Source organism: Phyllostomus hastatus, unplaced genomic scaffold, assembly GCF_019186645.2.
Source record: "Phyllostomus hastatus isolate PE091 unplaced genomic scaffold, TTU_PhHast_1.1 phas_contig_209, whole genome shotgun sequence".
Classification (NCBI taxonomy): Eukaryota; Metazoa; Chordata; class Mammalia; order Chiroptera; family Phyllostomidae; genus Phyllostomus; species Phyllostomus hastatus.
This window is the reverse complement of record NW_025333735.1, coordinates 17,495,030-17,510,594: the sequence shown is the minus strand read 5'-3', so window position 1 is coordinate 17,510,594 and position 15,565 is coordinate 17,495,030. Positions and strand designations below refer to the sequence as shown.

At 42.6% G+C, this 15,565-nt stretch overlaps 1 protein-coding gene across 3 annotated transcripts in view; it reads right to left on the bottom strand.

Moving 5' to 3' along the window:
* WLS (Wnt ligand secretion mediator) overlaps positions 1-15,565 on the bottom strand; it is a 110,930-nt gene that overhangs the window by 12,317 nt on the left and 83,048 nt on the right. For all 3 annotated transcript variants that reach the window (XM_045835506.1, XM_045835505.1, XM_045835504.1), the window contains 5 exons: positions 15,377-15,474; positions 14,951-15,014; positions 12,871-13,014; positions 11,587-11,670; positions 5,064-5,217 (listed from right to left, as the gene is read on the bottom strand). In XM_045835506.1, coding sequence (XP_045691462.1) covers positions 5,064-5,217; positions 11,587-11,670; positions 12,871-13,014; positions 14,951-15,014; positions 15,377-15,474 — 544 coding nt within the window. The remainder of the gene's footprint in view (positions 1-5,063; positions 5,218-11,586; positions 11,671-12,870; positions 13,015-14,950; positions 15,015-15,376; positions 15,475-15,565) is intronic.

The window sequence follows — 15,565 nt, the reverse complement described above, 5'->3', positions numbered from 1 at the left end:
GTAAGCAGCATGGGACCTCAGAAGCCCCCCTACGTAAAACTGCCGCAGCAGGGTAACTAGCTACCAGGACGTGGGACCCGGAGTGGCTGCTGTGACTTCCAGCAGAATGAGTGTGTCTGACAGAAGACATTTAGTGTGAATAGAAATAGAAAGGAACCAGCTGGCAATTAGAGTGTCTCCTGTTCCCTTCGTCATAGTCATCCAGTCAAGAATTCCATTTCTTGCTTTTTTCCTAAAACCTTCTAACAAGAATTCTCTAGACAAAAGAACACAAGAATGAAAGCTATTATCAAAAACTGTCTGACTTCATAAGCTGCACCAACTTTTTCTCCCCACATGAATTGGTGGCTTTGGGGTTTGGACAGTTTGTCACGCGTACAGGGCATTAGCGCTGCACCCATGGGAGATGGTGCCTTCCCTCTGAAAGGGCTAACTAACGTCAGCTGAAATTCATTTCTACCTGGGAAGACATCCAGAATGATTCACAAATTGTTATGGAAACAGGTAAAAAGAACAACTTTAATGAAAAGGCAGCAAGGGAAGAGCAGAAAATGTGAACAGCCCTAGCAAGAAAGAGGTCTAAAATAATTTTGTTAAAGTTATCTATCTATCTATCTATCTATCTATCTAACTATCAATATTTACCTATATTTATATATATATACACATACACAGACACACACACATACATGGATGATTACATAAGCATGTACATGCACATGTGCACACACATATAAGACGGTTAACGTGAATGGGATAGCACCACTGCAACTGTGGTAAGTCAACTGGCAAGAAGGAAGCCAGAGTCCCACAGCCCTGCAGCACCAATCAGCTACTGAAAACATGAAAATATTCTGGCTGGAGCTGTCCTGCCACATCCTGTGTCTCAGGAGGCAGCTAAGGAAGTCTTGATCTCCCATCCCAAACTTCTAGCTCCCTGAGAACAAGGACGTGTCTTTGTTACTCCTTTGGGCTTCTTATCACTCCATCTTATTAAACCTAACACAATGCTAAGTGCTGAACTACTCAGTAGCTTCCAAGGGTCACTTTCCAACCCACACAATAAAAGACGAACAAATACACGAGAGAAAATGCTCTTTGGAAACCAACCCTTTCTTGAACCCTCGGTCTGCTTTGTTTCTCTCTTTTCATTCCTTGACCAAAAGGGAGAAGCAAAAGCCTATGCTCTCGGCTCCCACTTCCTTCCTCCTACTTCCTCCTGACCTATTTCCAAACAAAACAACGCTTCTCAGTGGTTGTTTCTTTTCCAGGAGTTATCTTTTTCCAAAGGTCTATCCAGGATCCATCTCAGAAGGCAAGAAGCATGACACACCTGTGATTCATTCTCCATAGCAAGAGATCTGAATTTTTGGCCCTGGACCTTAAAAGCAAGGAGTAGGGGGAAGAGTCCAAGCCCATTTAAAAATAAAAACTTTCCATGAGAAGGGGAAGGAACATGAAAAACCTGGGGCAGGGAGAAAAGTACCATCCAGAGAATTTAAAACTACAGTATATCCCCCTACAAGTTCATTTTCTAGGTTTCCACGTAATACTCCAAACGAGCCTTTCTGGGAGCTTCAACATCTTGGCAAATGTGCCAGAGTTCCTGGGATACATTGTGTGGTTTGGTAGCAGATGAGATGAAAAGCGAAAGGAGCAGAGAAGAAAATTGATCAGAACCAAGCCTGAGAAGCCCGTTCCAAATGCACACAGGTACAACCCACCATGCAGGAACAAGGGTAATGCACCATGCAGGAACAAGGGTACAATCCATTGCCAGGGGTATGACCAACTCACCAGTGTTTGGAAACCCCATGGGCTGCTCTGAAGTCATAGCTGATCATGTCACCATCACAGAGCTGCTAATTGTGTCACTTTTGTGCTTACGATCAGAACAAGGTCCCAAGAGAGTCTGCCCACTAAACTGCTTGAAGAATGTTTTCCAACAGGTGCCCTATGGGCATTGGGGGAAGGGCGGTTCTTTACTACAGACTGTTTTGCTCAATGCAGGACATTTAACATGCCTAGAATCTGGTCACTAAATGCCAGGGGCACGTCCCAGTCACAGTGACAACCTGAAATGACCATGAACATGTCCAAACACCACTCGGTAAAAGATTCAGGGGAGATCACCTGAGAACTACCTATTGAGCTTTCTGTGAAATTGCGGTTCAAACTGTCTTCAACAACAACAAAAAATATTAGGGGAAATAGATCAAGTGCTATTAATTGCAAGGTTTCAGGCCTAAGACAGTAGCGGTTGTGCAGAGAAAGAAGTCCTAATGGGAGCTGGTTATCACCTGGCTACCACTCCAGCATCTGACCCAACAAAGTGGCAGGCGGCCATCTGGTCTCTGCAGGGCTGGCTACTGCTCTGGCCTCCTCCCATGTGCCTGAAAGTGCTGGAGCTGTGCAAATTCTCACCAGTGTTTGGAAACCCCTTACCTGTGACAGAATCACTCCCTGGGCTGCCACTTTATGACAGGAGATGCTCTTATGCCCCTTCCTTGCTATCAGGAAGAAAGAAAACCATAGAAGTTCATGGTGCCATAAGACTCTAAGAGATCACCTACAATTGGGAGGTGTGACATACAGAGAAGTAAAAAAGTTTGCTTACAGTTCCCACAGCAAAAACAACCAGAAAAGTTTATGTGCACAAAGCGCTATAGCACAGGTCAGTGGTCAACAAGTATCACCCATTAGAAGGACCTTCCCACATTCCAGGAAGTCTAGCAAGTGCTTTTTATGGAATTTCCCTGGAAGGCAGGAGCTCAATCTTTTAGATTCCTACTTAATACCCTCAAGTCAAGGACAGGTTCATGTGGTTCTGTCAAAGTTCAACAGGATGACCATGAAATAAAATCACAATTCCTGTTCACAAGCCCAGAATCCCTTCCTGCTGGCATGATGGGGTCTACGGTTGGAGAGGATACGTGCTTCCATATTCCACACACACAGTAAAACACTGAGTGCTGGCAGTGCAAAGGATGCAGCAGAAAGTGAAGGCCTCCTAATTCATGAGCTTTCTAGAGAGAATGTCAGTCAAACCCAGAGTTGGGCAGGCAAGTCAAAATTCTTCGTTCTTGCCCAGGACCCATGGCCAAAGGTAAACCCTATATACTGAGTGAGACAAGAAGTCAAGGAATAGGCCCTGGCTGGTGTGGCTCAGTGGATTGAGCACTGGCCTGTGAACCCAAGGGGTGCTGGTTTGATTGCCAGTCAGGGCACATGCCTGGGGTGCAGGCCAGGTCCCTAGTCAGGGGCATGCGAGAGGCAACTACGCGTTGATGTTTCCCTCCCTCTCTTTTTCTCTCCCTTCCCCTCTGGTGTAATAAAAATAAATAAATAAAATCTTTAAAGAAAAAAAAAGACGACAAGGACTAGGAAGGAAGGAAGGCCTGATGTCTAGGACACTCTTGCACAGCAGTGGCAGGGATAGTACAGAGACATGACAGCTGAGACCGTTCCTCTATCGCTGATCCTCAGCATGGATGCCTCCTGTCGCTGCTCCACTTCTCATGTCCACCCCCACCTCCTTCTACCCTGTTCTCATCTGTGAAATATGAAAGCTAATCTAGAACGACTCTTACTTCTAAAGCATTAAGTCACTGAACATTTTCAAAAGCACCTTTAAGAACCAGTCCTGCCCTTAAGGAGTCAGTGTTCCAACAGGAGAGAGAAGGGACAGGCAAACTCACCCACACCTACACAGTGAATGTCAGGTGAAAAGTATAATCCTTTCCCCCAGGCCTGTTCCTTAGACCACTAGTTCCAAAAGACAGTGCCTAGAAGGAGGGTTCCAGGGCCAAATGATTTAACAGTTTTGGGAAATGCTCTTACCTCCACCCAGTGTAAATGACTTACAGTACATATTAATGTGCTAAAGGCATTAAGATGTCTTTTAGCAAAAACCTCATTGATGCTGATTAAAAACCCAGTGATTATCAAACTTATTTGACTCCTAAAACCCATTAACACCCCATAGCGATAATATTCTATTGAGTGTAATTTGCCGAACTCCAACTAGTGTGATCAGGAAAAGGTTTCAGGATGGAGGACGAATTTAGAATGAGTCAAAAGATGGGTAGGGTTTTATTACCCCCAGATGGAGGCAGGATATGTATCTATTAATTCACCACATGCTCACTGAGCACTTCCTACAAGCAAGGCCAACCCTCTGTGCCATGGTGGGCAGGGAGACCCTGAAGCAGACCCTGGTCTGAGGCAGAGTGTGGGGCACTGACTCTGCATTGAGAAAGAGCATCTTACATTTGGGGAATGTAAGCACGCAGCTAGGGTAAAGCAGGTGTGAAAAAGATATAAAAGAATAAGGGTGGAGCCAAACAGTATAGAATCAAGTAACCAAAGCAAAAGGAGCTATCAGAACAGTTTACCAGGCCACCAATTCCAAGTTGACAGTACTGCCTTAGACAGTGATATTCACTTCTTTCCGCCATGGCTGGTAGGAAACCCTCAGGCAAGCCCTTCTCCTCTCTGGGCCTGAGTTTTCTCATCTACAAAATGACCAGACTGGCTAGGTTGTCTAAGACTCCTTGTAGCATCAACATCTGAGACAGTACATACCAGCATTTAGGGAGAGAAAGGCTGTGGGGACCAGAGAATAACAATTAGTTTGGACACATGTCCAAACTAAAGAGTGAGCAGGAGAAAAATAAAGCCAGCTCCATCTTCAGCTCTCAGGGCCCAGTCCCATTCCACCTGATATCAGAGGATCATGCTCTGAAGCTAGAAAAATGAATGTGGTATACTTTTCAACAGTCAGTTTTGCTCAGAAAATTGAGGAAAGCAAATTTAATGTTTTTGCTAAAACTGGGACATATTTTAGACTAGAATATAATGTTCCAAATGTATTTGAAAGATTTTTTAAAATGAGGACTTAACAAAGCATCTGCCATGCACTGGTTCTGGAATTCTTAGGGATGCTCATTCATACCTGGAGGGAAAGTTGGACTAGGGAACCCAGACGCTTTGCTATTTAAGTCTTGTAGAGACAGTATCCCACTTTTCTGAAATAGAGCTGTACTGAAGAGACTGGAACTCACCGTTTGACTGGTCATCCCCGTAGTTCTTATGGGATGGTGCATACAGGAACATCAAAGCAAAGACATACAGGTTCCACATTCCATAGATGCCTGTGAAAAAGGCACTGTTCAGTTGCACTGTGACACCGCCCCACTTCCAATGGCCTTCAGTCACCTACGGAAAAAAGGCAGTGACATTGAATTAGAGCCAAGAAGAAACACATCACCAACACAGGACCAACCAACACAGAAACCAAGTCTCTTCTACATGTGGGAACAGTGAAGGGCCAAGTAAGACTCCATTTTTTGGTCTGAATCATACTAGTCTGAACAAATTAATTACAGGCTTACTATATGTGTCAGGCACAAAGTGCTTCTCATCTTGGCTGCACACCAAAATCACCTGGGGAGTGTCCTCCTTAAAGCATCAGTTCATCGTTATCCCTAATTTAAGGAAACTATATTGGAGTCTAACACTTATCCACACATATAATTTCTCCTCTCTTATCTGTCCTCTCATGGCTGTAAACTCCCAGAGAGAGAGACCCTCTCTGATTCATTTACTGCCATATCTTCAGGGCCTGATGTACCACAGGGGCTCAATAAAAACAAACGCGTCCTTAGAGTGGGTTTTCCTTAGTGAGGCAGTGTGGGGAAGCAGAATGACACAGGTTTGAAGTCAGAGATCCAAATTCAAATCCAAGCTCCGCCACTGTTTAATGTAGGAGAAGTAAAGATTGAGACTCCGAACTTTAGATTCCTTAAGCAAGCAAAAAAAGAACGTGCAGGATTATTAAGGAGAATTAAGTTGAAATATTTCTAGAAATTTCCTGGCCTGCAGTAAACACTCAATAAATCTTTTTTATATCATGTCACTCTATGTAAGTACTCACAAAAGTACTTATGAGCTTTCACACACTTTACAATCCTGCAAGAATCTTTTGAGGCTGCTTTTGTCTATGTTAATGACTTGGTAATTGTTTTAAGAGCTGTCTGATGACATGTGGATTACACTAAGAACTGTCAACAGAACTGTTGAGGTGAATGACTAGTGATTTATGCCAGCTCTGAGATGAACGAAATGATTTTGACCACTTCTTATATGGGAAATATAATGATTATTTCCATATAAGAACTACAGGAATTCTTATATGGGAATAAAAGAAAGTGTTGGACATGTTCCTGTGACAGCGTAATGAGGTGGGGTTATATTAGCCATCCCTTGGAGCCCCTTCTTCTAGGAGCTGAAGTGTAAGATGCATACTGTATCTCCATATTAATGACTAACAGGTTGATTTCACCTCCTGATTTCAAGGTGGTGGGTTTATATTCATTTGGTACCCTCTTTACAACTCATAATACACTGGGACCCGAGACACAATACAGCTATAAGTACAGCTAGTTCTTTCAGAAAGACCTGGAGTGTCAGTTAAACAGATTAAATGACTCTAGACATACCAGTTTTAATTTGACTGTGTGATACAAATTTTTTTTCATTTTTGTGATCCACACACAACCACCACTGTGAACTCTTATTTATTTGGGGAAATAGTTCACTTTATATAGCATGCTCACAAACATTTTTAGCAAAGAAGTTTTCAAAACCATTACTGATTTTAGAACAATGCACCAGAATTCAAGCTATTTAGGGCTCACTTCTTAGAATTGTAATGCCTCCAAATATTATTATTTTTACTTTTAAGTACAGAATAGCCTAACTTGATCAAAACCACAGCACTCAGAGAGTATTTAAGGTAGTTTTTGAACATATAGAACGGGAGAGAAGAGGAAGCCGAGGTTCCCAGAAAGACGCGCACCTGCGGCACTGACGGAGGGAACACGTCTGCCTCACGAAGGAGGGCGGCTGGGCTGCAAGAAGCGTAGGTAGAACGGAGTAAGACGGTTCCTACTTTTTTCTACTCTATCAAGATAATTGGCCTGTAAGGGACCCCACTTCCTGTGACATAAACTGGAAATACTCAGGACTGACAGTTTTGCTGAAATTGATTTTTGCTGGGAGGGGCTGATCTGAAGAAACACCCACTTGAATGCCCAGTACACAATGGTGCTCAACAGACAGATGCTTGCTGAATGAACATGGGAAAAGCATGGGGAAGTGCAGGAAGGCCAGTGCAAATATGTGGAAGCAGCAAGGTGGCCTAGAAATAGTCATGCTTAGGAAGCATCTGATTGAAAAGTCAAGAGGAAATATTCAGTCCATAGCAAATCACAATAATCGCACTTAAACGTAAGAGGTCAATAGGTAATAAGTGTTATTTCATTTAAATATTTCTATTTTACTCCTTTGTAATCATTTTAAAACAAGAAGTTATCAGGTATTAGCAAAGCTAAGATTTTAAAAATAATAACAAGGATAATAATAGTTTAACATTCAATACTGGTAGTTTGTCTGGCACTATACTAAGAATTTTACATGGAAGGTATTATTTAGTTTCAATAACAGATCTATGAGGTAGGTAGGTAACGTTTTCACTCAACACATGGGTCAACTGTGACACAGACAGGTACTGCGTCTTGCCCAAGACTGCTTAGCCAGAAAGTCATGACTCTGACTCCAAAAGAAGGTATACTTAACTGCTACACAACACAAGAATAGGAATCGTATCTTAAACAGAGGTGAGTCTCCTAAGTTAAATTACGAGGCAAATATTGTGTAAGTTCAAATTTTTTGTTGAAAATTCAATTAATAGACCACAATGTACATTGTTTATATAGTATATATACACACAGGTTTGTTTATTCAAATCTGCATAGTAATATATATGTACTATATATCCTAGATATAATGCATGGGACATAATAAATGGGATATATATGCAAAACACGATTTTACAGTAGAACCACTCAAATGAAATGCTCATACTCTGAGGGGCACATAGGAGCGAGACCAAGGAAATAGCATTTTCATGCCCACCTCTCGTGTTTGCTTTGAGACACGTGCAGGTTGTTTAGATAAGTGTGCAGAATTACCCATCCTACTTAATATGTAAGCTCTAAATGTATTATTTTCTGCTGAGGGCAAAGAGTTGAATTTGCATAAATAAATAAACTGTATACAGTGTCACTCTGCTGTTTGGAGACTGGATTGTGTTTTCCCTTGTCCTCTCTCAATTATTCATGCCTGAGCCATCCTGAGCTCTGAGCGCATTCCCACTCATATGGACCACAATAAGCAGCCTCAACAGAGCGGGCCTTGTAAATCCAAAAACCTCACTAAGGCCAAGGCAGACAGGAGAGAGTCACCCCATTTTAACTTTCAGAGAGAAAAATCAGGTAGCCCCAACCAAAAGAAAAAGAAAAACTGTCTTTATTCTGTATATGTCTTATTTCTAAAAGTTTCTGTTTTTCCTGATTTAACATTTGAACAATTTACTTTTGTGTGAAACCACCCAATTATACCCCTGCAGCCAAGTGAAGGTCAAATCCTTTTACACCCAGTAGTCTTGACAACCAACATTCCACTTAACAACAAGATTTCTAAATCCCAGACACAGGCTCTCTTACTGGAAACATTTCCTCTGTAAGTAACAGAATGAAGTGGTCACACAAACAAACAAAAAAAAGCTGGGGACAGGCTCTCTGGGAGTCGGCTGCTTATGGCATGACCTGAATGTCAGGCCCCTGGGGGTCCTCTTGGTGAAGGTTGGTGACCTCCTCCCCTGCACTGCACTTGTGTTCCTTACTGCTCGTCACCTCTAAATGGACACCTCTTTCTCTTCCAGAGGGAAGGGGCTAAAATACCAGACTGTGATGTGCTATCGCTTGGTTGCTAGGACTGAGACCATTAAAATGGCAAGCATTAAAAGACTGCACCTCAGTACCCAGCTACAAAGCCTCAAGGTCACTGCATTCCTCAGCTTCCGTCAGCCGGTCTTTCATTCCTGGCCTCAGAGCTTCAATATCCTGGCGAGATCCCCTCGCATTATATTTCATGGGGCTTAAATGCAAGCTCTCCCAGCAAGCCTGAGAGTATAATGGAAGTTTTAATACATTCCTTTTACCTAAGGCTGGGATCTATTTCAAAAAGTTACCCAATAGGTTTTCTTTCAGGTGAGCTCATTGCTGAGACATTTCAAAATGACATTAAAAAATAAATCCTCTGATGACTATATTAATACAGTACCTGGGACACTGAGAGTTATGCCTGAAAACGTCTTAGATATCTATAAATAAACCTTAAAAAATAACCCAGCAGGAGGAATGTGAGAAGCTAATGGAATCCAAAAGACCTCATTGCTACCCCCTTAGAGTTGAAATCCACTCTGGGCCGCGACTATCACAGCAGATATAAAAAGCCAGCCACAGGCTGGAGCTGTTAGAAAATACTGGGGCAATGGAATATTAATTTTTTTCTCAAAAGAAAAGCCACAAACTCTGCTCCTTGGAAGACTGACCTTCTTTGCGTTAAAAATGTACACTGATTAAACATCTACAAAGTTAACTTCAGACATCATGTAGCCGCCTTAAACGCCAGCCAAATGTCCCTTCTTGACTTCAGATAGCCTGAACTCTGCAGGGACAAGAGAGGAAGTGGGATGGGGCTGTGGGAAAACAACTTCAGCTTTCTACAGTGGCAGAAACGTGTGTTAGGACCAAAGGTGTCCTTCCTGAGAACATAACTTGGTACTGCCTTCCATTCCTCGGCCCACCTTACTTGAGGCTGTGTTTCTCCGAGTGGTGCACCCTGCTCTCTCGACCCAGCAGAACTGGCTGTGTTAAGCACATTACCGAACGGCTGAGGGACCATGAAGCATTTTGGTCACACGAGGGAATCAGCCAAGGGATAAGTCAGGCCTCCCACCCCACACAACTTGTTTGAGCCTCAGATGGTTGAATAAAAAACTCATTCAGAATTTGAAATATTTTTACTGCATTTGGAGGGGTGAATGAAGTGCTCCGAGGTTTTATAAACAAACAGTCTGATACAAACACAGCACTGTTGTAGGTCAAAGCAGATGTGGTGAGCAGAACTTATGAAGACACATGTGTATATATTTTTAATTTTTTTCTGCATTCACTTCAGCCTTCGGGAGCAACACTGGCACTGCCCACTGGGCATAGCCAACAGAACTCTAGGGACCCCTCACTTGCATTACAGGCACCCTTGGGTGTCCTTAATAGAATTCAAGGGGTCTGTGAACTGGAATGAGAAAAAAATCATATCTTTATTTTTACCAGACTCTAACTGAAAGTTACTGCTTCTTTCTACTATGAGTGTAGAAAACAGACCCTCATAATATTAGCACTACCTATAATTTTGTTACCAGTGGAAATCATATTTTCAAATGTTTTAGTTACAGATATGTATAATTGCAAATATATATTATTTATCTATCTATATCTAACTTCCCTTCAAATCCAAAGTTCTTAAATTTTATTTTACTCATTTAAATACATTCAAAGAAGCGGCCCACAGCCTTCAGCAGGGCACCCAAGGGACTCATAGCACAAAAACTCAGAAGCCCTCGGACTGGAAGGAAACTTGCTCGCAGAGTGGGGTAAGTCTTCTCCTAAGGCTCTGTGAGCACTACTACCCACTTTCAATTTTGGCCAAATATAGGGATGACAGAGCAGTTAGTTAAAAAAAAAAGTCAAAAGGACTGGGTACTGACCCCTAACTTATTCCATGTCCTTTGGCACAACATTCATGCTTTCTGCTATTAGTAAGGTCATGTCCACTTCTGCTCACAGCGTGCCAGGCACAGTGCAAAGCACTTTGCAAGCTTGACCTCATGTGATCTCTGTAGCCATCTTCTACAGTGGTACTATTATTATATCCATGTTACATATAAGAAAACTAAACCTTAGAACTGTTAAGTGATGCATCCACAGTCCGACCCAGTTAGAAAACAGCATTAAGTGGGAAATGTCTCTAATGCCACTTGATTTAATATTCTAGCAAACTGGGATAAAAATTCCTACCCATCAGATTTCTATGAAGCTCAAATACATCATAGGTATATAACACATTAGATGTAAGTAGTATTTTCCAAAACAAGTCCATTATTTTAAAACCATTAGCATTATTTTTTTCAAGTACAGAAAAATGTTGAATTTTGGAAATAACCAGCAGAAAAATAAGTTTCTATCAGGGGGACTTTTGAATTTCATTTCACTGTTTAAGTGGCAATATAATTACCACAAAAAATGGCTGATGGACTGTAAAAGGATCTACATTAGTGCCAGATAAGGATCAAATCAAATTAACACTTGCTTGTTGGTGTTCTGCTACAGGGCTTGAAAAGTTCATTCTCTCAAGTAAATGAAACAAGTGCTCTTCAATATGGCTGCAGGCTTTTAATTTACTCTTCCTCCCCCGAGGCTGTCCTGAAAGGGAAAATTCAGTCCACCTACAGCCAGATGATAACAAGACTCGCATTAGAGTCTAAACAACGTGGCTTGATCAGCTGCGCAGCTTGATACCCTCTGTGCTCCTTTTGCAGTAGCACTATAGCATTTTCCGCGCAGAGCAGAAGCCCCTCTCCGGCAACACTCTCACCCTGACCTCTCAGGGTCCTCTTACCTGACTAACAATGAAGAAGATGACAGTCATGGCAGCACAGGCCAAGGTGATGAGCATGAGGAACTTGAACCTGAAAATTAGCCCCTATTAGGAAAGAAAGAGTCGTTTAACATTCCAGCTGCTACCATCAACCTTATCTCAATGTGTAACTTTATAAAAAGCTAATTTTAAAGGAATCTATAAAACCCAGTCCTTAAGAGTGATGGTAAAATAATTTTACCTAGTCACATTTCTCCTGCAGAGGTGAATGTGGCTGAAAAATGTATCGGGCCAAATATTTCCTATGTTCTTATCTCTCATGAAACAGTAATACCAGAGCCTGGGAAATTATATTCGCAGCATGTCACGAAGCTGCTAATTTCCCTGCTAAGCTGGTTAAGCTTCTCCGCAACGGTTCAAAGTTACCAAATCCAAGTTTTCTGCAGCTGAAATAAAATTCTGCTCCAATGAACAAAGAGAAGTATGCATATTAATCAACATGAAGTGGATCTGATTGAATTTTTTCGTGTGCCACTCTAGTTCTAGAGGCAGGCAGAGCTTTAGAACGTGCCCAGGGTTTCCAAGAGCAGGACTGAAGGGCACATTTGTTTGGGGAGGGGTGCCTCTTATTGCAGATCCCTTGCATATAGAAACCCTGTGGTTCTGCTATTTCTCTTTTTAGAGGAATTAGGCCTGTGTCTCTAAGCGCTACCACTTTGGCATGAGCCAAAAGGGGTCCTTGAGAAATTAAGAATGTGTTGTCTGCATTGGAGAATGAGTGTGTCTCTTGAATAAGGCACATAGGCTTATAAGCCAAGATTACTGAACTGTATCTAAGCACCTGGTGGATATTTCAGGGGAACTGTGGCTTCCTGGAGTCTGGAAATCAGATGACCTGGGCTGAACCCCAGTCTTCAGGCTCATTCTCAGCAGGGAGACCTTAAGTAACACCTCACCCCAAGCCAAATCCCAATTCTACCATCCTCATCTAGTATGCACCTACATTCCACCCCAAAGCTGAAGAACCTGCTGGACAAGTTCACTCCTCACTGGGGATAGAAACACATTTATACCACAGAAAACTCCAAGATTTAGAGAGTCCAGCTAGATGCTTCTCAGAGTAGGATTCAGCCTCTTATTTTGCCCAGAGATCCTGTATTATGTGGAAATCTCTCATTGTGTATGCGTATTTGAAATAAAGGCATCCAATCCCCAGGTATAGGGTGGTGTGTGTGTGTGTGTATTTACACGATGGGCAGGAGGTATTGAGTACCATTTCCTGAATGAGCCAACAGGTTTGCTTACCTCATAGTGCAGCCGCCGAACTTTGCTCATGGCTGGCAGGCTGGACTGCTTCCCACTGATGTTCCGAAACACCTGAAACACCATGAAGCACAGAAACAGGAAGTACAGACAGAGGCAGATCCCGGCCACAATGATGAAGGCCATCTGACGGTGTCCGGTAAAGGAAATGGCATGGTAGCCAAGGACTCAAGCACTTCTCCTTAGCTCTGTTGGCAATACCATTTGTCTCCAAATATTTAGGCAGTTTTCAGGGGGTTAAAATATTAAAACCTGGCTCTAACACCAGTGATAGAGGTTTTCTGACACAAAACTACCACAAAGAGGAATGTTCCAAATTCCTTTCTAAGGCAAATAAGAGAAACAGAGCTCTGCTTGTTAAAAATGCAAACTCGGGCTTACCCTAGCACCTACTGAATCAGAAACTGCCTTTTAACAAGGTCCTCAAGGGATTTATATGCACAATAAATTTGAGAAGCACTAGAATATTCGGTATCAGTTGCAAAACACTGATTAGGTGGACAGCTGCATTAAAATCACTAGAGGAGGTAACATACAGGTGGCCCGGGTCTCTCACTGCAGGTGTATGGAATCAGATGTTCCAAGGGATAGCACACTAAGTATAACCATGTTTGGGAACCACTGGGCTAGTCCCTGGATTTTTGTAAGGAGGTTGAGATACCCTGGAATCAGAAGGAAACAGAGTGGGACTGGAGGCCTGGCTGTGGGACTGAAGGTCTTGAAGTGAAACCAGGCATGAGGTTCTGTTTGCAATTTTCTGTCTACCACAGAAACAACCTTGTCAAATGGAACAGGGAGCAGAAGGACACACGGCCACGGTGGGAGCTGAGGGGGTGGTAACATACTTTGAGACTGAGCAGGGCAGCTCTGAGACCTACCTTTAAAGTTCAATCTGAGACCCTCCAAGGCTTGGGGTAGAGTGAGCAGGCTCAGGAGACGGGTGACCTAACTCCACTCCTTTCTGCTACAACTCTACCCCACGTTGCATATTTTAAAATATTTTAACAAGTGTGAACTCAGCACGTGTATTTCATTAAATAACATATTTAATCAAGTTTTCCCTTCTTTCCTAAAATAACAGTACCCTGAAATGAAGGGAACATAGTTATTTGCTGCAGGACTTGAAATTTAGTTTGTCTCCCTGACTCTCCATAGTATCAGTAGAACAAAAGAGTTGGAGTAGACTTAACATTATATATAGTCCCTGTTTGGTTTTGGGGGAATGGAGTGGCGGACAGACAGGTTGGGAGAGCTCAGCTCTCTTATCTTCAAGATAACAATACTACTGATTTAGTTTACTCACAAACTTCTTGTTTCAATAAGAAGCCAGCATAAACATCATAGCCGGACACAGCATATTTACCAGTGCATGACAAGGTATTACCTATTAGGAAAGAATACAACTCAAGCCTTTCTCCCCTCTCCAGAAGAGTCTTTTTCTTCCAAAGGTTTTAACATACATTATTCAGGAAGATAATATATTTAAATCCAGCATCCTAAAAGGGATAAGCTAAGACTGTCACTTCTGCTTCATGAAGACGACTCAGACAGTTTATGCCAACCAACCAGAAGCCTCAACGCCTCTGGAACTAATCACCTTAGCCTTATCTCCACTTGGTCTCGGAAATGACTAGCAGCAGCAGAGTATGCCAGCACACCAAGGTCACTGTAAAAAGTCTCCCACACAAAGGCAACTTCAGAAACAGGCTCTCCCACAAGGAGCCCAGAGATGAGCCTCCATAGCTCCAGGGAAAAGCTAGTCATGCTTCGGTCTGCAGTAAACTAATGTAGAGCAGATAATTTAGACAGGGTGCAATAAGACTAGCAAGTCTGATACCCCTGCCGTGGGGATGTGCTGCAATCTCCTTAGTCTGCCTGCTCTCACCCGGGCTTGAAAGCCGGCATTAATTCCTCTCATTATTTGCCTTAATTATGCCGTTATCATTGGTCTAAGGATCAAAGCTCTGGCTGAGCCCATATGGAGAACATCATTAGAAAATGATCTTGGGGATTGGGAGGCTATAAGGAGAAATAAAACCCTGAGCCCATGCAGGAAGGATACAGCCAGCTCTGTTCCAACATCTGTAGTCCAGATACTGTAGAAGGGATTCGTGAGTTGTACCCCTCTACAAAGAGAAACAAGGTGGAAAGGCAAGACACAATTAATACAGAGGCAAGGGGTAACTTTCCTTTTTACTTGTTCTTAACTTTTCAATGGAGGGGTGGGGGCTGTATTTAGACTAAGAAAAGTCACAGAGGACTTAATGCAAAAGGGGCTTGAAGGATAATCAACCCAAGTATTTTGCATCTATGAAGAGCTTTGTCTTTGATTTAATCCCAGTCCTTATCTGAGGATGTGACTCTGTCCAACCCTTTTAGTCCAAAGCCTCCCAACCACCCTTCTCCCTTCTGAATCCTCCTCCAAAGGAGCTGGAAGTGGGCATGGTGATGCACATTTCAGCCCAGGGTCCCACTGGCATCTGCTCACCTCTCACACATGTCAAATATGAAGAGGCAGAAAGAGCCAACAGCAATTGGTCCAACTTGCTTCCAATATCCTGCTATATGATTCCGCTCATGCTGATCCTGATGAAAGCCAAGTTGAGAAATGAGATAGAGACAAGGAGAGCAAAGCAATTCTATAGGTGAGTCAGTCATTCCAACAATCCTTGCTGAC